The 24,830-nt window shown below is 44.6% G+C and overlaps 2 protein-coding genes across 2 annotated transcripts in view; both read right to left on the bottom strand.

Annotated features, from left to right (window-relative positions):
* The window catches only part of LOC126568034 (insulin-like growth factor 2 mRNA-binding protein 1), a 30,957-nt gene extending 28,165 nt beyond the window's left edge, over positions 1-2,792 (bottom strand). Inside the window, exon 1 of the mRNA XM_050224433.1 lies at positions 2,671-2,792. Within this exon, the coding sequence (XP_050080390.1) occupies positions 2,671-2,777 (107 nt within the window). The 5' untranslated portion in view covers positions 2,778-2,792. The remainder of the gene's footprint in view (positions 1-2,670) is intronic.
* The window catches only part of LOC126568039 (negative elongation factor B), a 150,520-nt gene that overhangs the window by 94,079 nt on the left and 31,611 nt on the right, over positions 1-24,830 (bottom strand). The gene's annotated exons all lie outside the window — the stretch shown is intronic.

Raw genomic sequence — 24,830 nt, 5'->3', positions numbered from 1 at the left:
CTTTGCCAGGATAAAACCTTTGCAGAGGTTTTCTTGCTGCTACTGTTGCATTCGTACACTTCGGCTGCAGTGGTCGTCCATCCAGTCCAGTAGAGGATCGGCAGGCAGCAGGAGGACGCAAATCGATTCCCAGTGTGTGTCCGTATCTTGCAAGGCAAGGCTGATTCACGACGGCTTTCAACCAGCTCGCCAGCCGGCGCTGGACCAGACAAACAGGAAATGAACAGGTGATAAATGTAGGGGCACAACGTCTGCTGATGCATTTCTGTAGTTTTTTGCAGGGGGTGGGGGGGGGGGGGGGCTATCATCTCTTCTTAGTCTCGCAAGTGTGTCTTCTTCGCGGACTGCAGACTAATCCCAGATCAGTGGGAAGACACAATCGTTAGACAGTGCCGCGTTGAGGTGGGAAATCAAAAGTCTAACATGTGTTCTTGGAAAATCGGCTTCAAGCATTAGATGGTCGCGTTAATGTTTTAACTAATGTAATGCAACCGATCTGCTTATGCTATGTATGTATTATTGTCTATAAAACTTTACATCTTGAACTTCAAAATGGTGACATAAAAAAATGGCGACAAAATATCCGATGACATGTAAACGAATAAGGAGAGAGACGAATAGAGTCCCTGCTCGGTTGTACGATTATTGGTCGTACAATCGATATTGGATAATATTGTATGGGATTTGACAGAGATTTTGGTCGTGCAACATAGATCTGTCAAATCCCATACAAAATGGGAAATAATCGTACGACTGAGCAATGGCAGCAGGCCTAAACAAACCAAAGCAAGTGCCAACATATATCTCTTTAATAAACTAAATATTTGGACAACTCAAGAACCCACACAAGGATCACTAAGCTAAATGGAATTTCCGATCGCACAAAGTTTTTTACTCATGCATCTTTGTAATGCTCAATAAATCATCGGTCGAACATGGACGCCTTCTCAATACCCTTTTTTTATAACATTTAATTTAAAGGCCAGACATCTATTCTTCAAAGATCGTCTTATGATCACTATCGTTGAGAAAGAGAAAGAGATAGAGATAGCATTTATGGAAGATGGCGGTGGAGATGTCGGTGGTGGAGAACTTCATCTCAGCTTTGTCCCATCTTCGCCGAGATTTGCACAACATAATAAAAAATACCGTTAAAAGATGGGTGTTCTCTGGCCGACCGGCATGCCGTTGGGGTTCCAAAATATGGCCTTAACCGCCGTTCCTCTGATCTTGAACCGTTGGGGTCCTTCTAGGAAAATGTTGGGGATAGATATGTTTGCTTCCTTTCGGTTGGATGATTAGCTGCATTCAAACGGACACAATTAATTATTTTATTTTTCAAGCCTTCCACCATGGTCTGTTTCGGTTGGGTTTGTTTGCCCGTCGATTGAGGAGGACAATTGTACGCAGCTCCCTTTTTTTTACAGTTAACAAACAAGCTTCACTTTTTGGATAGTTTAAAGATCACTCGCACACCCTTACATGTGATGTAATTGCTTGCAGTTTGATTATGTAATTTAGACCGTTTCCACCACCCCCTGCAAGCCGTAAAGCCCGTCCATTTGTGGGCCTTCGGTATGCTATGGTTAGCCTACCATTATACACGCACACCAGCACACGGAGCGGATTTGTTCACATCGAATCCTTCGCACATTTGTATGATGCGTGTATGGAAATGAAATCTGAGCAGCTCACTACCTGGGCAGGCATCGAAAATCATTATCCCCCTGAGGGTCCCTATGCCTTCCGTACTCTCTCTCTCTCTCTCTCTCTCTCTTTCTCTCTCTCGGAATTCGCACTCTCTCTCTCTCTTTCTCATCATCACCACCAGCACGTAGTACAACCTTGCGAAATGGACCACGCGATAAATGAGTAGTTAAAGAAACAGTTGAAGGAAACGTTGATTTTAGGATGGGATGGTTCGGCTGTACCCGGGCAATGGGAACACCGCACTGGGCCGACCCACACAGAAGTGGGACGTGCGGGCTTTAGGAGTGCGCGATGCGAATTCAGGATTTTGGCATACAACAACAAAAAAGCTACCGATCCGCTCACCGCATCAGAAAAACGCGGGAAGGCGCAGAGGCTTGCAAAAATCTCCGTGCAAGGGGAACGAACCGACAACGGGGGAGCGGTGCTGCTGCAGTGCCGAAAGGCGTATGAAGGCGCAGCTCTTGAGCATACACGTAACGATAAGAAGGTTGCCGCCAAACGACCAAAGAATGAGACGACCGTCATCATGTAGCGCGCGCAATGTACATATCCATACAATAAACTACCGCCAGGCAACTCTCAAGAACGTGCATAAGGGTAGGACTGGGAAGGAGCGTGAAACAGTCGAAGGGAAAAGGTACAGCAAAAGGAGCCGGGACTTGATTATATGCATTTAGACGAGAATCTAAAGGACACCCGTCCTTCTGTTCACCATGTTTTTGGTGTGAATCTGGTGAACCTTGGAGGTAAGGTTAGGTCGAGGTTTTGAGATCTTAACGGATACTCGGCTTTCTAATGCCGGCTCCATAAGCTTTTGAAGAAGCTAGAGAACTACATAATTTCAAGCGAAATTTTCATCAACTCACTTGAACGGCATGAAATCTCCCGTAAAGAAATTGTGGATTCATCTCACGATTGTATACTAATTTAAAAAATAAAGAGGAACGCAATATTCACCTGGCACCATTCTGTGTTTTGGGCGCATCCAACGGAGGGTCGAAGATCTGCTCACGATCCTCCTTCGACAGCTCCAGCTCCGAAAATTGCTCCAAGTTTGACGCCATCTTGTTGCCTTTCGTTTCCTTACTTAAATAACGCAACGTAGTAGTAGTAGTAGTAGTAGCTTAGTATATTCTTGTAGCGTTTTCGAGGCTGTAAATCTTCCGTTTTCGCTTGCAGCCTTTAGAAACTGGTCCACCAGGTACGCACACACAGACACACGTACAAATACAAATACATACACACGTGCTCGCAGATACACACACACACGCGCGCGCACAAGACACGATAACACGACGGATGCCGGGATCACGGAAGCGCACGGGGATGTCTTCGTAGATACGCCACGTGCAGAGTAGTACTGAACACACTCACTGTCACTCTTCCAAATCGGACAATATCCCTTACAGAGATGCCTTTTAGTACTCCAACTCAAACACACAGGGGCGACTTACACACGAGAAAAAAAAATGCGTTACACACGACTCAGCAGCTAACGGATCGAGACAGGAAAATAGAGATACGCACACACCAGGCCGAAATGGGTAATTTTGACGAGTCGAGCAACGAATCCGTTTGGTTGCGTTTGATCGCATCAAAGGCCGAAACGATGATAGTAAACGCTTATCCAACTACTCTCTCTTTCTCTTTATAACTTTCTATATCTTCTGCACTTGGACTACTACCATGCGTTTATCGGTTGCTAATATAGCACATCAGAAATTATAACACACGCGCGTTTGATTTCGATACGATCTCTCTTTCTCCTCTTGCTTGCTTGCTCTTACGGACACGTTTTAAGCAACTTAAACCATTAATAACAACAATAGATGGTACTAATAATAATGGTAGCCGTAGCGATAGTAATAGCAGTAGTGGTGGTAGTACTATTACAAAGACGGATAACAACGCCAAGAGCTTCTTCTGTCTGCGATCTGTCTCGAGCTCCTCTACAATACCGCGCGCTTAGAGCCTTCTCTTCTAAGGGATGTCGGGCGTATGTCACCTGTACACTCAATTTCTTTGCTTTTTTATCGTACGTTTGGTACCGATAAGAGTGCCGTGTTTCGAGATTAATCTTTCCTACACTTTTCAGCTGTGATGGGGATTGAATGAAGAAATAGAGAAAAAAAAGGGACGAAATGTGTGATCAGTTAGAGATGTGGGATTGACAGTGTTATAAACTACAAAAAATTATACTACTAATAGGCACGGAAGAGATTAATGTTAAAAAACTTTTTTTAAGAGAAATTGTACACTTGTACACACACACACAAAGCAGCACCGATTAATTGTCTACTACATGGTGGTTATAGAGATGTTGCCAGCATTTCTACCACTAACACTAATAATAATAAATACAATCATCAATAGTCTTAGTCACATGAGCCGATCTGGTACGAAATGGAGCATTACATCGTTGGAGATAATTCATCGTAGGTTTTTGGATACAACTGTTCCTATAGTTTACCATAAAAGGTATAGCAAAAAAATCCACACATTTGCTTCTTGGAATTATCTGAGACTAGCTCCACCAATATGGTACCTTGAGCACGTCAACACAGCCATCTTCGCATCACCGCGTTTATTGACACAGCAGTTGGAGCAAGCTGCTGCTTCGAGCCGGTTTTTGTAGAGGTTGTCATACACGGTATTGAGGTCGTACCGAGATCGACCGAAGCTAAAATTGTAGTCGAAGACGTCTTCACGATTCAAAAGTTTTATCTGACTATGTTTTTCGCTACATTTTTTTTTTCGATATTTTTACATCTAAATGATCGACGATTGCAGAATCGAATTAGGCCGGCAAAAGATAGTCCGTGATTGGAGAACTCAAGCTCATATCATATATTGGCCGGTATAGATTCCCCACCCGATTTCGAAACTACTAAGCGCCGGTTGCCGGTGAGCGCACAACTACTACAAAACGTCATTTTAGTCTCTCGCGCACACTAGCAACAACTCTCGCAAATCTTGACCCAACGACCCATTTTCCCTACGAGTCGATCACCACTAGGTCTCTCTCTCTCTCTCTCTCTCTGTTTGAACGTACATGCGTACGGAGGGACAATATTTCTCTCTCTCGGTTTCACACACACACACACGCCCTATCCATTCCCTTATACGGGGGCTGGAGGTTATTCATCCGGCCGTTGGCACTTCGAGTGCTGAAAATTGGTTTTGTAATAATTCTACACGATTCGATTAGTGCTGTTCTTTTGTGCGTGAAGTTTATGGTTTTGTGATGTTTGTGTCACAGTCACAGTCGCAATACGTTACCAATAACACAAAACACACACACTGTCATACAACCCTCCCGTGTAACCATTTAAGAAATGGGTGTCACATATTTTCGGAACACCACGCATCACTCAAACAAAATCTCCCACCCCACGACACGCAAACAAACACACACACACACATACACACTTACACAAAAATTACACCCAAAAAGAACACGCGGCAAAACAAGGCGGCGAATAAGGTGAGTAGTAGTAGACAGCGCACGCGGGACGCGGATAAATTGTAATTCGTTTTTTTGTTTTCCTTCTAATCGAAAGATGCAATATCTCGGAGTGTCCGAGCGATCCCGATTTTTAAAACAACACACAAAAAGATGAACACACTGCCTTTTCGCTCAAACTCTCTCTCTCTCTCTCTTTCTTTTCTCAGCTGCTTAGTAGCTGCTTAAGCGCTTCTAGTAAATCACGACACAAGACGCGCGCGCGCGCAACGGTGGAGAGAGAAAACAAAACGGAACAAAAATCAACAAGAACAATTTGACGGGGGATTTTGACGGGAAACGGCAAAACGCGCACTCCGCACTTTCCGGTGGCTGGGTCGGTGGCTGTCGCTCGTCGCGTGTGCTCTCCGATCGGCAGTGCTTTCGAAAATAACTGCCTATCTTTGCTTTGACTCAGTGCCAAGCGAGCTGGCGTATGATCGCCTTACGCACACGTAGGATCCTACTGTAGAATTCATGTGCACAATGGATGGGAGCAGCAAAACGCACACCGACAAAACCCATGTGCCCTTACATATCGTCCCGGCCGCACGATGCGTGTAAGTGAAGGAAAACGTGCTGTCTCGTTCACTGCTACAGTTAGCTTCCCCGGTACAAACAGTGGAAAACCGGGTGGTAAAGGATTGTTGGAGAAGAAAAAAAAACTAACCAACACATAAGAAAAATCCCCGAAAAATATTCCATTCCGCTACACAACCGACGAGGCATGCATTAAGGCGAAAAAACAGCATGAACAGCGAGCCGATGCGTAGCGAAGGGGAGGGGAAGGAAACGGGCGCATGGAGAACGTTCCAGCTGTGTGTACACATACCGGGGCTGTTTGGTGGTGTGTGTCCGTCGAATGAAGAGCGACAAACGTAGCTGACAGGGAAGGCTTTCGCTCGGTCGGTGTCATGATAGGAAATCCGAAAAACTGAATGAAAGCAGGCAAGAATAACTTCCCCAATGTGATGACCACCCCAAAAAAAAAAACCCCAGAGACCCACCACCGAAAGAAGATCAACGATCATTGCATATCGGTGATGCATTAGAGTTGCCACTAACTACGTTGTCTTATCGCAACAAAAAACAAAATTTTCTTCCGAGCGGGAGACCAGCGAGAAACGTCAAACTTGCCCCACCAAGCCGATGGCGATTAGATCGGCAAGTCACGCGCGCTATACGCTGAACCGAAAATCGTAGGTTCCGCCGAAGATGTGTTTGTAATTAATAATCCGCCGAAACTCGAACGCCGCGTGGAGTTTCCATTTGTTAGAGTTCCGATCTCATACAGCGCAACACAACTGCTCAGTAAAATTGTCCGCATTCATTCGGCGTGAAATGTTTCTGTACGGACCCGCAGAACTGCGGCGTATCATCACCCTGCTCAGCAGGCGACCGATGCTGCTCACCAGCGTGAGATATGAGTTACAACGCGTACTGTGAACTCATGCGTTTTTCCAACCGTTCATCGTCTCACCGTTCTAGTTGGCTGGCTGCTGAGGGTTTCGTTCTGGCGCGTTTGGGGGGGAAAAAAAAACAAATAAGTTTTTCGATTTTTGAACACTTTTGTGCGATAATGTGTTTGTTTTTGTAAGGCAAGATTCGCGGAAAACCCGCGAAATTGTACTATCTTTAGGGATTTCTAATCATTGCTTTTGTTTGGCGCATGCGCCGTTAAGAAAACGCTTAATTCTGTTTCGAATACGTCTTAATATGTCTCCTAAGTTTATCAATTAGCTCCAAACATTTGTTTTCATTCAAATCTTTGATCGATCTATTTCTAGCGGAGACGTGAGGGCGTTAATCAACAAATCACGCCGTACAGCATGTTTCATTATTAGCAATAGTTTTGATTACAAAATCAATAAATTGGTGATGAAATAGCAGTATAAAAACCCTAAAAAAAAAGAAAGGGAAAATCATTCATCAAATTTAGCTTGAAATTCCAACACTGGACGAAGTTGGGGTTCGTCGCTTCGCAAAAATTGAAATCACCGCTAATTTGACCGCTAGCAACATTCTCTCTCTCTCTCTCTCACACAGGCACACACGCATACCCAGAGAGAATCAGAATCATCCCCCCAAGTGTGGGGCGTGTATGGGTAACAGAACAGGCTAAGTCACTCACCCTCGCTCACACGCTATGCTGAGGGGAGGGGGGGGGGGGGGGTTGGAACTCACACGACTTGGACGCATCGCTTTGCGCTATGATACGCGCGTGCGCTATGTACTTTTGGTGTAGATGCGAGCGAGAGTACCGATCGGTCTAGTGAGCGCTTCGCCGGCCAGCTCATAAAAAAGCAAATGGCGGGCCGTGTATATGGCGACGCGCCCCAGCAATTGTTTGGTGTTTCGCATCAATCTCAGAGCACTGGTGGTTGGTGACCACGTGTGTGCGTTTCCCGTGCCCCCATTTGCGCACAGTAGTAACGGGGCTGGTGTGTTCTACCTTGGTGAAAGTTGGGAAAGCGTAATCAAATCATCATTTGACGCAATTATTCAATTAAAACATCATTTGCCCGCAGGTTTAGGTGCGCGCGTGTGATTTCGTTTTTTTTTTCCTCTTGTGATAAGGGAGTAATGTTCATCACGAGGAGTTTTAATAGGAGTTCAATAGGGTTTCTAAGAAGAAGATATTCATTTTTACATAAAACTTTACTCGAAAATCTCTTCACTCAAAGTTTGGAGCATTAATATCGACTGTTCTAAAGAGACACAAGGCACCGAAAAACGTGTTCCCCTCCATGCCTTGTAGCTTTAGGTTTCGTATTAATGTGACGCATTTTTTTATGCTGCTGCTGTGTGTAATATGTTCTATCCTTAGCTGCTACTGTCCCTAGCAACTAGCGGCCAAAAATTTACTGAACCGTGCGACTTAAACACGTTTCTAGCGCAAAGAGACGCACACAGCAAACCACCACCAAAAAGGGCCGACAAGCGAAAAACAAAAACTCCACTGAATCATAGATTTTTTTTTGTGTGTTTGTGTGCTTCTGTCCGCGCCTCATCCACTCCTCATCCCGTCCCACCCGGCCACCACTAACCGTAAAAAGCGTTTTTTTATTCTTTCATTTGTAGCTGTGTAGCATCCCTCTGCCAGCAAAAAAAAGGACCCCTAAATGCCCGAAAACGACGAACGTGCGCGAAAGGACAACCGGGGCCCTGGGGTTTTCGCTTCTAATCGTTCGTTTTCCTTTCCATCAGTGCCGCAAGAGAATAGTTTTCTAATACCCAGACAGGCGTCGTCGGGCCTGTTTAGATGTATAGGCAGAACTGTATATCCTGTTTTGTTGTTTTTTTTTTTTTTTTGGCTCGCCGAGGACTAGAAACAAGATGGTGGCGTTTTCACGTGGTTCGACGGATAAATAGTTTGTTGAATTATACTTTTCTTGTACATCAAATGTGTGTTTCCCCTAATAGAACTATTTATCAACCTTCCAATCTAAAGTAACGCCATTACATTTTAAGCTTAACACCGATTGTCCTCTAACTTATCATTCACCAATGAGTTATGGTTCATCAACTGAAAAAGGCACCCAAGTTCCCAACAAAATGTCCCACATTAAACTATTTTATGGTAACGCTTCATAAAATGTGTCCCTGCAGCAGCTTCTACACAGATATCGAATTAATTTGTCCCCAGCACGTGTACACACTACTGCCACTGCTCCTTGCCAGCTACCCAAGGGATCAATAATATTATGCCCACTCGAATGGTTAACTCCCCAACCTATGGTTTGTGAGGTTCCATATCGATGCTCTTCTCGTAAGATGCTACGTAACGATGCAGAACAGCCTAGGGAAACGGGAAGGAGGAACTGTTTAAGGGGGGGGGGGGGGGGTTGGAAAATGTCCTTTTCCATCTTTTCCACCTCCACCGCATTATATCCGCAAGCGCGGAAGTGCGTAAGCGAATATGCAAATCATTCCGTATCGGCAAATGCGTAAATAAGCGTCTGCCGCACCCGGAAAAAGGACGCCCCAATAACGCCACACAACCAACATGTTGAGCAGTACATTCTCCGTAGCCGTAGTAAAACCTACAAGCATGTTGTTTTTCTTTTGCTCCACCAAACGACAAACAACCAGTGGTGACCAGCGAATTCTTGCTGGAGCTCAAATCAAACGATCTTTGCCGAGTGAGGGACGGGGGAAGGAAAACAACACGCCTTTAATTGGTTCTTCCTTGGCGACGCCCATTATTGGGGACTAATTTAGGAAACTGTTTGCTTTAAAAGTTTCTGTCCAATAGTCAGCAGAGCACTGATATTCCTGATAATGCGTTTGTTTTGTTTTGCTCTTGTGTGCTTCAACGGGCAACAGGGATGTTACAATATACGCATTTAATATACATGCTTTAAATGCTTGCTCTTGATTTAAGGACCTCTGAGATCATTCAGATCATCTAATTGCTTACAAAAGGTTCGAATCGGTTTGGAGACCTAATTGACGGATTAAAATCCGATAGGGATTCGATTAGAATTCGGATTCGATTGCGATTCTATGCGCGATTTACCATCTGACATTTGACAGTTCCAAATGTCAAATTCTTTTAGTATACCTCCTGCTACTTGCTGTGTAATGTTTTTCTGCTCCTTTCAAGCAATTCTCTGTAGTGTACAACGCTCTAGAGCAAGCTCAGTCTCCTTTCAAGCTATACTTAAAAATCAGTAAAGTTTCTAAGAATTCTTATCATCAATTCCTCCCCAGGGCTCTATTTCATTTTCATGGTTGTTAGACGAGCAAGCATAAAAACACACACACACATAGAGCTATCAGATTTCGGCTGCTAAATTCAGCTAATACTTTGGCTAATCTTTCTAAGGGCAAACAATCCCCAAAATGTTCGTACAATTTTTACGCTCTGTTTACTTTGCACTGCTGCCGAATGGTAAACGGTACCCATATTGGCGCGCATTATCTGGCTACTGCCAGTTGTCCCTTGGGGCGGATATTTTCGCTCAATTACGAAATATTGCTCGGGCTAAATCTTGATCTCAGCTTGAAACTTGAAGGTTCCGCCAGGCAACCTCTCATTGCTGGATGAGGACGTAGCAGAATGGATCGTAACCGAAAAAAAAAGGAATACACAGGTATCTTGATTGTACAGGTGTACCCTTACTGATTCCTACCGGTGCGTAAGCGGTGGGCAAAACGTCCAGGAAAAAAAAAACGGAAGGTGCAACTCACTCACCACACACACACACAACATCCATCAATCAATTCTCGATTACATAATTGACAGGAGGAGTCGGAAAGTTCACATAGCCACATATGGCGAACGATCCAAAGAAAAACGAGTGCAGAGCTCTTCCGATTTTGGGGGCTAAACATTTGTGTGAGAATTGCTGAACACACACCGGTCGAGAGTTCCTTAAAAAACCAATCAGCCCCGAGGCTGCAGTGGTTTGTTTGAAGTGTGCCTGGTTTTGCTAATCGAATTATCGAACCCGGACAGCATTACCAGCAGCCAATTACACTACTTATCCAGCGGGCACAAACGAGAAGCGAGCGCTCGTACGCAGCATTAACTGCATGCAACTGCAACGATTCTAAAGGGTAGCTTGTTTGTAGCACTACTGCCCGTTCGACAGCTCCCGATCTAACCTCACGCAGCCATCCGAAACCCCAATTGTGTCCCTTGCGCTATCCTGTCGTTATCCTGCACGCTTAGCTCATTATCGAACCTGGCCGGTAGACAGAGGGTCCTAACAGTTGGTCAAAGCTGACAGGCCGGTCAGGGGAAGATTTTGTTGCACCGCTAATGCATTCCTTGCGGTTCCCCGTCTCGAGCAGGGACTGTGCGGAAACAGTTCCGACGTCGTTGGGACTTGCAAACACTCCACGAGATATGCTGCAAGGTGCAGCGCACTCTTATCCTTTCGTAATGCGAGTGACAGACTGCAGGAAGGAAAGGGACTGTTTTTCGTTTTTTTGGTTTCGATCTCGGGTGGTTTTGCTAATGACCCTTCACTGTTGGGAAGGACGGACGGGAAGTTCATCGACCGGAACCAAAAACCACGGAAAAGAACCGGGTGTAAAGGTGCATGGGGTAAGCAAACATGCCCGGAGAGAACGGAACACTACAAAAGCACTTAATTACGATTGTGCCACAAAGGTAGCTTTTATAAAGAAATTAATTATTGTGCCTGTAATTCTTCATCGCGCCCGCACGTGTGTCCTGAACTTCTCGTATGAGAACAATGTTGTATCGTGTGCCCAAGTGTCTATTCACCACACAAAAAAAATAAAGAGCCTCATGAATATTGATACGAACGACGAACGCTTCTCTCCGAGAAACGATTTGACTACAAACGAACCGATAAGTGCCGTCCCGATATTGTCAGATTGAGGACATTGAGATTATCAGTAGTTGAAAGTGGACTTGACTTATTGGTACCGGAAGAAGTAGTTGTAGTAGTGAATCGCTTGAACCTACTCTCTAAACTCGCCGAGTTCCTCCATTTTTTTTCAGCCTTTCAGCGATGCCTTTAAGTCATCGAGCATGATAAAAGAGCGGAAGGAACACTTTAACGGGCCGGTCCGGATGTGAACTCCCTTAAACATCCGCGGAGGTTCATTTCCCGGTTAAAGTGAGTGTTCAACGATGGAACAGCAAATTCACTTCCTTAGCAGATTGTGCAGCCGAGATGACAATCATTGCCACTTCTTCTGTATCACTTCCAAAAGATGTTTTTTTCTCACCACATTTTCTCTCGCTCTCTCGCTTTCTCATGATGAAAGCACTCGAGAAACGGATTTTCCACGATGAGTTTCTATGGCTGCCAACTCGTTTTAATGGTTATTGCCTACGAGGTTACGTTCAATGCCTTCACGGTTCCGTGTGTATGCGTGTGTATGAGGAATAGAGAGAGAGAGAGAGAGAGAGAGAAAACGATGAAGTAAGAAAATGTGTGGATAAGCATCGGAAAATCCTAACCAAAGACGACTTTTCGTGTCACAGCAGGGAGCAATTTTCCGGGAGTAAAGTCCCCAAAAGTGCAGGACCCTCTTGAAAAGCCAATAACCTCGCACCCCATTTCCTATCCCACTCTTATACATGCAAAAAAGCTCTCTTGTTCTGTCTCTCGCTCTCTTGAGGATTTTCCTTTTTCTATACACACACACACACACATTGCAACATACAGTGGAAAAGTTTTACGCGCGTGTTTAATCGCGGCGTCCTCGAAGTCGTACGAAGTGTCCTTCGAGTTTTCACGGGCCCGAACCAGGTCGACCCATCCGAAAGGGGTCGCCGGGACCGCTTTCTCTTTCACTCCGTTCTACACATACACGCAAACGGGGCTACATCCCCGCAGTACGTCCGCAGTAAAAACTCATTCCCCGGGTAGTGGAAGGCAACAGGACACGGGGGGCCGATGAACTTCGAAACCACGGAACGAAATGGAAAACGCGCAATTTCCAATAGCCAAAATATATGTGTTTGATGTCGGACCTTCCTCGGCTTTCCCCCCGGGGCGATGATGTAGATGACCCCTTCGAAGTTGAACGACCGTCTGCCAGCACCGAGATGCATCCAGTTGGGAAAACTAGTCGACACTAGGAGAACAGTACCCAATGAAAATGGTTGGAAATTCGGCTCAAACTAGCCGGAAAATGGTGTTCATTAAGTCATTTTGAAGGATGCGGTATGCTGAGGATGATGCGTCGCAAAACATCTTGAATGGAGAAGAAGCAGAAGAAGGAAACAACATGGCGTTCCTTAAGCGTACGGGCACAGCGTCACACTCTCTCTCTCATTCTCTCTCTCTCTCTCTCTCTCTTGCCGTGCCATCAAACTAGAGCCCCGTATGTCAGTGGATGACGTCAAGGGAAGTAGTTATTGGGACACGCTTGTTCAACTTTTCCGCAGCTTTTCCTTTCGATGTGCTTTGGTGGTGTGCAGGGTTTTATCGCAATAATTCTTCCAGTGTGCCTTGTTTGATCCGTTCCGGTACAGGATCATAAACTTCCTTACAACTTACATGTGAAGAGACACAACCGCAACCACATACAGTGAGTCAGACGATCTGTGGGCGAAATCCTCGTGGAATGAATTTTCCTGTTTTGCTTTAACACGACGACGGGTGCTCTCGAGACTGTCACAAAAGAATACCGGAACAAAAAAACGGAAGAACCAAGAAACTAACAAAATCCGATGATTTTAATGACCAGAACACTTCACCCACACCGTGCAGGAGGGCCCAACGAACACTTGGCGCGCGATTGTCGTCACGTCACAACTCTCACATGCCAGGGGAGGCAGATATGACACTAAGGTATTGGAAAAATCCGGAAAATCGCGCTCGCCGGAAGTGTGAAAACACTTGGAGCGACGACAGGAAAGAAGAGGAAAGCAAGAAACAAAACACACAAATCCCGCGACCGGGCACTCCTTGAACTAACTCACTTTAGCGCAGAATTATTGTTTGGAGGTGTCGCCAGTTTTGCTGGTTTGTTGGACCAAAGCAAAACGTTGGATTTGATACAATTGTACTGGATTGTTACTTTGCAAGTCTCCTCCGGGGGAGGGATGAATTTCTTGTTTTGGGTGGTCGGTTCGCGTGTATCTTTTTTTTTTTTTTTGGCGAGAGCCCCGCGCGTCTAGTTTGTTGCCGAGTGCCGAAGAAACTGGCGGCCATTTTCGGCATCCGTCCTGTGTGTACCTGGGCTACGAAGCGCGCGTCCTCTGCTCGGGACGATCGGCACCCGTACGTGGTGCGTTTGTATGGGTGTAACTCTCCACCTTTCACGCTTGCTCTCGCTCTCCTTTTCACCCTCACACACACACACATACCCTGACACAGTCAGAGAAGAGCACCATTCTAAGCACCGGCATTTGTTTGCCCTATCTCCCAACCCCAAAAGACACGGCACCGGAAAAGCTCTTGGCGGAAGCGAGGAAAAGCGAGAGTGAAGTTGATCCCCCACGCACCCAATGTGACTCGATCATCGACCCTTATCGGGGTGTTTGCTCGCAACGTCCTGTTTTTCTTGCTGTGTTTGGCTCGAGCGCATATGTCCGTGTGTCCGTGAGTTAGGATCCGTGTGACAGCTTCCACATTTTTGGATATTATAAGAAACTTCAAATTAAATCTTCGTCTGATTCCATTCATCGGGATGCGTTACGCACACACACACATCCAGAAAGGTCTCTGTTGCCGTTGTTGAGCTCTTCCAAAATAGGGCACAACCAACAAAAAAAAAACCCGAAAAAAGCATCGTTTACAATAGAAGCAGCAAAAAAAAACAACTAACGCACACTACTACACCACAAGGAAGGTAGGCGCCATGGCAGGACGATACACACAACGCACCAAAAGAGCGTCCCGCCAAACCCTCGGTACACACACACGCATACGGTTTTTTTTTTTTTTTTTTGGGAAAGCGCGTTCTTTCGCCGAAAGGGACGCCATCAATTCTACACGCATACACACCTAGATCCCAACCACGAAAGGCAACGAACATGCGCAGTATAGTGCCTAAGCAGAAGTAAAAGCAAACGGAGGGAACATCGTCGTTGTCGTCGTCCGTGCAGGACATGTCAGCGAACCGGCCCCGAAAACCTTCAACGTGCAACGCAAAACAGGGTAGAAACACAGAAGCAGAGGATGAACGGAATTCTCAAGAGCGAACCCTATGCATAAAAGAAAAGGAAGAAGTAAGGCAGCCCCGAATTTGAAACCCTCCACAGTCCTGCCGTCGAAGTACCCAAAGCGGATGACGGATTAGATTTCACCGAAAAGTCGGACTAACAACACACCAGTCGCTCAGCAAAGTGGAGCAAAAAGCTGGACTGTTTGTGAATTTTGTAGGATCTATCTTTCTATCTCGCTTGCTGGGCCGGACAGGAAACCGCGTAGAATTGGTTGTTTCGAGCGATCTTCTTATGTGCTGAAGGTTGGCCCAGGTATCCAGCTACCTGCGGGTTTGTATCCTAACCGACCCTTCTAAAACAAAATGCAAAAAAAGGGTTCTTCCAGATGTCCCGCCATCGAAGATTTTGTTGGACATCGTCCATGTGATCTATAGCATTGTAGGTAAGTGTCCGGCAGCACAAACCGGCCCTGGAAGGGTTTGCTTATGGGCAACGATTCCTAAAACGCAGCTCTTCCAAAATCTTCCCAGCTCACCTGTACCGGTTACAATACACACAAGCACGCGCGCGCACGCCAAGGGAAAGTATACACAACTGTACCTTCTTTTTTTCTTTGGCTGTTGCTTTCACCCTCTTTTGAGCGGGCAAAATTCCGATTTCATACGATCTCGGTCAACTTTCTTCCATACGCACACACACACAGACACACAGAGAGAGCCAAAACTTCTTCCTTTCACACACATACAAAAACACACCCCTGATTGTGCCTAGTAACGGGGATGAGATTTTGTGTTCCTAGGAATAGGCCACAAGCGTCTGTTGCACGTTTTCCAGGGAAGGTCGGCCAACGAACTGTATGCTCGGGAGGGAGGGCTCACCAAACGACCCTCTCGAGGTTCATTTTGCACCCAGGAAGGATAATGGGCAGCAATCCTTCTTCAGTGTTGTGCCGGAATGGCACCAAAATACGCTCGTTGGGGATGACTCAAGAGAGTTCGGATGAGTCGTTTTTTAAAGTAATCTACAGAGCCGGAAGCCTTTCGATGCCAAAAGTGCATTCCTCGACTGCATTGCTGGTGAAGCTGCTGATCGTAAAAGGTGCCCCAAACACACATAGGCAGTGTGATTCATTCGTTCGCTTCTTCCGCGTGGGTTTTCCCAATATTTGCGCCGTGAAGGTATGCAATGTGTGTGAATCACCCGTGTGAGAGATGTTATCTCGTTCCCTAAAATGATACGGCAAAGCAGCGTTGTAGGATGAATCATTTGATCTAATTTCTGGTAGAATGTGAATCATTTTATGATTTTGTTTAAAAATTACCAAACGAACAAAAAAAAAAAGACTTTTAGTGATGATCATTCGGATAAATTTCTCACGTTTTGCTACTGTTACTTACACAAAAAAGAACACAAAACTGTAACGACTCATCACTCCACCCGACATCGTTTTCGACGCCTGTCGAATTTTCTTCTCCTGCTTCGTATATATCCTTCACTTGCCGTCAGCCGTGCCGGCGAGACGATCCCTTCTGTTTCGCGCTTGCACCAACAACTCCAAAAGGTGGCGTTTTGCTGTTGAAAAGTGAAACAATGCCCCATCATCTACCCCCCCGCATCATCGTCATCATCACATCCTTTTCTTCTCCTTAACCTTGAAATCGTCGATTTTTCAAGATCATCTTCGCCCGGCCCGCAGTTCCTTCCTGGCTCTGTATGCTTTTTCGGGCCGCGTGTTGTTTATTTTCGAAGTTAGCTTCACTTCATTCGTTGCATTTCCATGCTCATGCGTTTGTGTTTTCTCCTTGGTAATGGATGTTTTTATTCTGACTTACATGGTTGTTTGCTGTTTGTTGTACGTCACATTAAAGCTTGTACTTAGTGCGCTCGGGTAAATGTTGATGAGTGTTTGTGTTTGGTTGGATTCAATTAGCTTGCTGATGTAGATTGGAGCTAAAATTTGGAAGCATATTGTGATTAATCAATAAAACATAGATCGATCCTTTACAAAATTGCAGTTATTTATCGAATCTTCGATTAAGGATATCCACTCCAAAGAGCAATCATATGGCAAGATTATAAAACTATTAGACAGTGCTCAGTTACGATCGATCAGCTGGCAATAGCATTGCCCGAATGGCGCAGTTTTCCTGCTCTCCGTGCCCTTAACAGACCCAGCCAATAGAGAATTCGTTCTCGCTTCGCTATCTCCATGAAACACCCAAAAACCGACAAAAATTTATCCGCAAAAAAAAAAACAAGAAACAAATGCACAAAACGTATTGACTAACAATCGAAATTACGACAAACCGGATGATGCAGTCTGATGCACACACACACACACACACTGCTAGCTAAGGGTGGACCTTGCACCACAGAAGAAACCAGAGAAAGAAACGGAACGGAAAAAAAATATTGCACAACTTAGGGTTTTGCAACCAAACGGCGCTGGCCATTTGTGCCCCATTGGCGGCAGTGCAGCAATAGACCAAAAGCTAAGGCAGGCAAGGCGGGAACTCTCAACTGGAGGGTGCTTCTAATACGCGTTATTATGCTAAGCAGCACACGGTAATAGCGGGGGCAAAAAGGTGGAAACCTAACCTAAGAAACACTTAAGGTAATGTTTCCATTTTCCTTAACAGAGTGATCCGTTCTAGGTTTGTGGATCATTCAGAAATTAAGGGCCGATTGTTTTTAATGCTATTTTCTTACAGATTTTCAAAGGTTTACCGCAAACAGTAAGTCGGCACCGTCAACGTGCTTCGGGCGGCAATCTTTTGAAGGTTTCCGGCGATGTTATATTACATGATTTTATTTTTGTGATCGGAACTATTGATCTTAAGATGCTTTATACCTTGAAATGTTGGAATGTCTTTCACATTCAAAATATTGTAGAAAAAAATATCAGAATAAACATTTCCATTGGTCTTCCGCACGTCACAATAATCTAGTCTTAGTGTTTATCATAAAATTTTAAATCTCTCTGGAAATCATACGCAAATCAACCTGTTGAATCTTATAACTTGTCCCAATAACTACAAAAAATACGTCAAAATTCTTGTAGAGCTAAAAATAATCCATTTTTGAAGCTAAAACTCGAGCACTAGAAAAATGGTGGAGATGTGATCAAGAAAAAGTAAGTATTATTAAACAGCGTTGAGCTGATTCTACCAACTAAAGTACAACAATTCGAAGGAACCAATTGGATTGGACACTTTGCAGAATACCTCAGAACCTACATCTTAATGGCCTTGGTCTGCACGAAGGGTTGAGCATATCGCGATGATATGTCCAGGACACCATTTCATTTCCAGCAAACTCGGTCCAATGCTGCATTCCTCTATCCAAGGTTACATCCAATCTTTCCTCATCCAATCCTTCTTCAGCGTAGTCCAGCACTCATACCCATAGAGGACCTCCAGACGTATTAGTGCGCGATATATTGTACATTTAGTGTACAACTTGAATCTATTGAAGTTGTCCGATGTTAGTAGTCCTCTAATATTTTGAGATCATCGCTCAGAACATAGTCGCTGACAATATGGCATAATGAAGTAATATTGAACGACTTTGAGCAGCAAAATTTTCTTTAAGACCTAGGCTGGATTCTTAAAAACGAGTGAGTCTCGGTATAAGCTTTTATTGGACCACGACAGAGACGAATGTTCTTATATGGGGCAGTTAGAGAACTTAGAAAGTGGAAAAAAAATCTGCTCTATCGAAGCTAGAGACATCATGAGCTAAGTATGCTTCTAATTGGACGATGTGTTATTTTCTGCCATCAATTTCTTCAAACACCAGTCTCAGACTCCTTCTTAAAACAGCACGAAAAAAAGTCGTTAAATTCAGTATGCCAATGGAAGCATAATTAACACTTGCAAGTCACTTGCACACATCCACTGCATCTTCGCGGGCTGCAAAAATGCGGTAGCTTCCAATTTTATCACCACCAACAACCAGTTATTAGAGCAAAACTAATTAAATCTCAAAGCCTGCAAACAAGATTTTTTCCTCATCCAAAACCGAAAACAGCAACAACAAAAAAACGGTGTAACATGTTAGGTTTGAAGCTCATAAAATTCACCAAAAAATTCAATTATCCAGACCTGTTGTGGATCGTTCTGTTATCGAGCACTCCAACCGGCACTAAAAATCCTGCAGCCGGCTGTTGCTGAGCTGGTGCATCATGTGCATAAATCAAGCGAGCACGATTCACGAACTGCAAAGTGCATTCCAAAGAGTGCATAACGTAGGAGAGAAATATAGAGAAAAAAACACAACACACACCCAATCTGCTCCTTTCTCGACCTTCTTTCATCTTGCCCTGCATCTCTCATTCTTCCCCAACGATCGCTCGTTTGATGCTAAATGCATTTTATGGCACTGCTGTTACGTCGCTCTCGTGTCCTTTTTTTGCTTCTTATTAATTCCACAACATACTCTCCCGGGACGGCATTCCACCAAAACAAAGTCACCCAGAGCAATAGGTGATCAAAGTGGCGGAAAATCGTCCTCATCAACGCGTCTGCAGCCTCGGTGGTGTTCATCTCGGTCGACAGTCTTCCTGCAGCAAGCACAAAATGTAATTGAAATTAGTTCCTGCACTTTTCCAGCCGAGCTGCCGGTGCAACACATCGTTGTACACCTCGAAAGTGCAATCAACCGAACTATGAAGCCAAAAAAAAAAGCACGCACACTACATCCAAATGATACCCAAGGCCAAGGTTTTTGGCAGTGGAAATCAATCGGTGGATGCGGTCAAAAGGGAAAACGATCGGGAGAGAAAGTGGAGACACAGGAGAAAAAAAGGTAAATCAACAAGCAGACAGGCAGACAATGCGCGCAGATGCACTTTTATCGCTTTGGCGCGTGCCCAAAAAATAAGGGAAGAAAAAATAAAATAAACAACAGCAACGAAGCGAAAAACCCATGCTGCCTGAAGAGGTTGGCTTACGAGAATGCGAATAAAAACAAGAAAAAAATTAGCGTAAATAAAACCCCGCCAACCAAATCCCACCCCATGCTCCACTGTCGGCGCACGCCGATATGGAAAAAGTGCATCCACCATCCGGTGCATACACACAGTGCAGTGTTGCGTTCCTTGTCTCTGTCTGTCGCTCTTGCTTAATGCATTAATAAACATTACTTCCCCTTTTCCATGTCAATAAATGCATCCACACCAACACAATCAAACCATCAGCAGCATATTGTACAGAGATCAAACACACTCGCAGGGCCGTTGCATCCTTTCATCGTCTGCACACTTGCATCCCCCTGCACACACAATCAAACTCTCCAAACGCACACCGATCCGGACGAGACTGCAACAGAGTGCGCCGATGCAGTCCTGTGCATCGATTGCATCTGTGACTTGGAGCAAGAGCGAGGGAAAGAGACGGAGCGTTATGCACACCACAGCGAGTGCATTGGACCGAACTCTCTACGATACTGTGCAGAAATGCCATTTGTTAAATGAATTTGTTGGTTTTGGGACCTCTTTTCTTCTCTTTCCTCCTCTTTTTGTTCGTTTTTCACCATGTGCTCTCTCTCTCTCTCTCTCTCTCTCTCTCTCTATCTCTCTATATGTGTTATAAAATCCTTCGTAGTATTTTTCTGAAGCTTTTTTTCTGTCAATTCCGTAACACTTTTTCTTATTATTATTACATTGGCTCGTGCGCGAAGGACGCTTAATTAATGTTTGCGTCTGTGTGCGACTTTACACATGTCTTTTCGTTTTATTTAACCGTTTTTTCCTTTTTGTTTTTGCTACTTTAACGCGCCGTGTTGTCGTTGCAATAAGGGGCCTTATCGTCCGCTGTTTCGGATGTGTCATTCCACCGGATATCAAAGGAGTGTACGAAGAGGGAAACGACCTGCCAGACCGGGTCGGAAGGATCGATAAATTGTCTTGATGGCTTACTTTTGTTTGAAATTTGGCCTTTTTTTTATTCAATTTATTTACTGGACATTTAAGCATTAATTATCTTTACAACAAAATATATAAAAAAACCGCAAAAAAATGGGAAAAGCAGAAGCAATCAGAAGCAGTGTAAGGAATTTTCAATGTTTAAACATGTAAAATTACTTTATTACTATTCCACCCTGTTAACACACATTCCTATGCGCTGTCAATGAACAATGTAGAACAATTTGTTCCATTAAAATGCATAAGCAGACAAGAAATGTGAGAAGCGAAGAATTGCACTATTATGCCTCGAGTCTGCTGCACGAGCCTCGTGGTGCGTATTGAATTACACGACTTTAATTTTCCCTTTTTTTTCCTTTTCCAAGGAACTCATTTTCCTTTTGCAATAAATGACTCGCGAGTGTGGTGCCACGTGCCGGCAACACTCATTGCAATTGCATTCCTGCACGTGCAGGCGCCCGCTCGCACACAGTTGCTCGTGTTTGGTGAGCGTGAAAGTTGCATAATGCGCACTTTCTCCAAGGCCACCTTCAAGGGAGGGCCTCCTTTCTCCAAGGGAGACCGGCTACATATTCTTTCTTCCTTGTTCGGGCTGTTTAACGTTGTGTAGTTTACAACGCTAGGCTTTAAATATTGAAAACACAATTTGCATAATTTAACGTTGCGTATCTCCCTCGAGAAGGACCCAAAGCAGGGGATCCACGTTTAGGGAGTTTTGTTTTCTTCTTTTTCCAATGTTTGATTTCGAAAAATCAAAAATCGAAGCTAGCAGCTTTGTTGCATCTGTTCTGAGCCGGTGTACGGTGTGGTGCGGACGGACGCTCCATGATTCGGTGTTTGAATAAGTTATGGTACGATGGGTTTGTGCGCCTGCCAGCCCCTAATTTACCCATAAGCCAATTTAATGATAGCAATAAAATGTCATTTGGAAGGAAAAAAGTGGTTCGATACTGCGGTGGGAAAGAGATAGATAAGTCATTCAAGATGACAAGTGCAAAGTCTGCGCGTTTTTTCCTTTAAACACTATCTTTAAATGATAATTTTATAATAAATCAAGCTAATAAATTATCATGCGCCAAAGGCACGTCAGATCAAAACATTGCTCGAAATAAGACAGCTCGATGTAAACATTGCATTAAAACGCATCTATTAACATCACGAAGGACTGCTGCAAGCTGCTGCCTCCCGAGAAGGACCACCAAGAAAAAACTCACACACGAAATCAACACCACCTAATCGATCAAACTTCGTACGGACCGAACATCCTTGACACGCGACAACAAACCACATTAATGCGAACGAAACGAATGTCTGAGGACCAGGCAGCGGGGGTGGGGAGGGGAAGAGGTTTGTTTAATTTAAAATTAAAACTAAATTAATGACCAACCGGTGTCCGGGGACCAAATGCTGGTGGCGTTTGGTGGCTATCCCACTGCCGATCGCGAGATGCACTGGCCCACCCATATACCCCAGGGAAGATAACGAATTGGCGGAACAAAAACGCTCGTAAACTTTGTGTGCGATATAATTTACCAGTTCACATCACACACAGACACACAGGGTTTATTATCCGCTGGCGGTGGCAGTTCTTCATCCAGATCTCCGGGACCCTCCACTCCATTAGGCAAGCTAACAGGTACTTAAGGATGGTCATAAACGAAGTAATTTACCACGAGAAGTACTGGCGACAGCTGGGCCGAAAGTATCGAGTGGATGTTAAAATTGGACGAAGTCCACAGGCTGCGGAGGATATCAACGTGCCTGTAAGGTTATTGACTTTTCGTTAGGCAACCGAAGGATCGATAGCAGTCAAGTGTAAGATTTTATGATCTTACTGATAAAAAGCAACCATTGTTTACTGTCCTTCAAACCAATTTTCCTGCTAAATTATATCAAATGTAATTTATGCTATAAATTATTAAAAACTTCAATTACCCTACTTCACTCTACTAATCCAATCAGCAAGATCTTACTTCAATCCTATTTATCCGTCACGATCATAAGTTTAAAACCGTTTAACGTCCATCAACACTATCAGCAACGCAATAAATCCTGCAAGCTTCGGTAAGTCTACTTACAAGGCGTAGCAATCCTTCGCCATTTTTTTTTTCTAAAGCACACATAAACAATGCATGCTAAATACGGACAACTCCCTCTAACCAAGGCGGCCAAAGTTCTACACAAAAAAAAAAAGAACTTGACCTAAGTCTGTCCCGGGCACTGTCTGTGACGTGCTGTCTGTCCGGGACTGTCTGTCTGTCAAGCCTGTCTGGACACTGTTTGATCGAATGTTAGAAGGGACTCCCCCTTCTAAATAATGTCCGCTCATCGTTATCAGACCGGAAAGTCCGCTGGACATACGATCGGGCGAGGTCCTCAGGCCACGGTAATAAATTCACCTACTCCCAATTGCTTAGAAACGGTACCGAACCAGGACCCCGTATACCGCCCTTTCCGTACAACACAGTACACACTCGGTGTACTTCCTGACCCACTCGTCCCCTTCTCACACAGGGGGATACAAAGCAAGCAAACTGGCTACAAAAAACGACGACAAGCTGATAGGATAATTGGCGTGCTTAGGAACTCCATTTTGCCGCATTCGGAAATTCCCTGCTATTGCGCCAGACAGCGGCGCAGCAGCTGATTCGACCGGCAAGTGAGTCGGCGTCAGCTGCTTGTTTAGTGTGGTGCTCGCAGAGGCCCGCGAAATACCACCACCGGCACCAAACGATCGGTTTTGTAGACTGTGGCGCTCCGGCTGTAAAATGGACCAATGGATCGGCAAGAAATTGGCGTTGAATGTTTGGCGATCGCTTTTGATTTGTAGCTTTTCGGTCGTACCCTTGCCAGCAAGCTAGATGGTTTAGTATAAGCAGCGTAAAAGCTGACAGAGATTGTTGTTTAATCTTAGAAATGCTTTGGAAACGGATGAACAAGTACTTTAATAGTTTTAATAGCTTTAAGAGCACATTATTGATCCATACGGAGACTTAATCATAGCTTAAGTAGAGTTTCATAGCGTAATAGGATATAGTATTGGTCAAGTGAATCCTTGGAGTCATGCATTTATGCCCTAATGCGAGTTAATAGTTTAAGAATTAAAATTAAATAATATGCATTTCATCCGGATACAATCCAAATTGCCAGCTCAACAAATCCAATCCAATAGTTCATTATGTTTTGACAGCTCTGTCGTTAAAGTTTGAAACGAAACCAACATTAGGACACACAATATCAGACAGATTGCATACAACAGAAACGTGACCGTTCTACACCTTCCCGTGTCCCGGGGTTTCGGTGATGCCAATCATTTTTTCTAATCGTTAGTCCATGTTATTCGCGCTACGTACGTGCCCCTTCCAAATTTTCGAACCCTCGCACAGCATTTGCGTCGATCGGCACGGTGTTTGGACTCGCGAAACCGTTGCACCTGTCCTTGTTATGGTCAAGTCAAAAATACAAGAAAAAAGCACTGACACAAAACGCGAAAGATTCGAGTGCATGATGCTCGTGATCGTCCGTGCCCCGGGTTGCGCCTCAGAACACCCGGACAACCCCCACAAAGGAGCACATTAGACGTTCGCGGATAAAAAGAAACAAGCCGCAATACACAAGGCTCGTAAACCGAATGCAGAACTCCAATGGTTGCTAATTTTTATTTTGCAAAAACCGTTTGGCCGGTTTGGAACAGCGGTAGACGAAAGCAAAACCGTAAAGAAAAAAAAACCGATAGGATCCTTTGCTTGATTTTATGGCCCGGATTACGACAGGCTGCTGCTGCTTGATCACGGATGATTGTGTATGCACCTTGACACTATCCTCCAGGAAAAAAAAACCGATGGATTGGGAAACTTCCTTTTGCGAGGCTTCACGTTAGGTTATTAGCTAAATTATAACATCAAACTTTGGCACACACACACACACTGGATCCACGAACGCGCGCGTGCTCGCTAATAATTGTGACTTATCAAAGTGTTACGATCGCTCCTGTGCTTACACTTACATACGGTAGCGCAGTGTCGTTTTTCACCGTATTAAAAAAACCAACCCTTATTGGCCTACCGTAATGATTTAAGCCCGACTTTAAT

This window comes from Anopheles maculipalpis, chromosome 2RL (assembly GCF_943734695.1).
Source record: "Anopheles maculipalpis chromosome 2RL, idAnoMacuDA_375_x, whole genome shotgun sequence".
Classification (NCBI taxonomy): Eukaryota; Metazoa; Arthropoda; class Insecta; order Diptera; family Culicidae; genus Anopheles; species Anopheles maculipalpis.
This window is presented reverse-complemented; position numbering and strand designations above follow the sequence as displayed.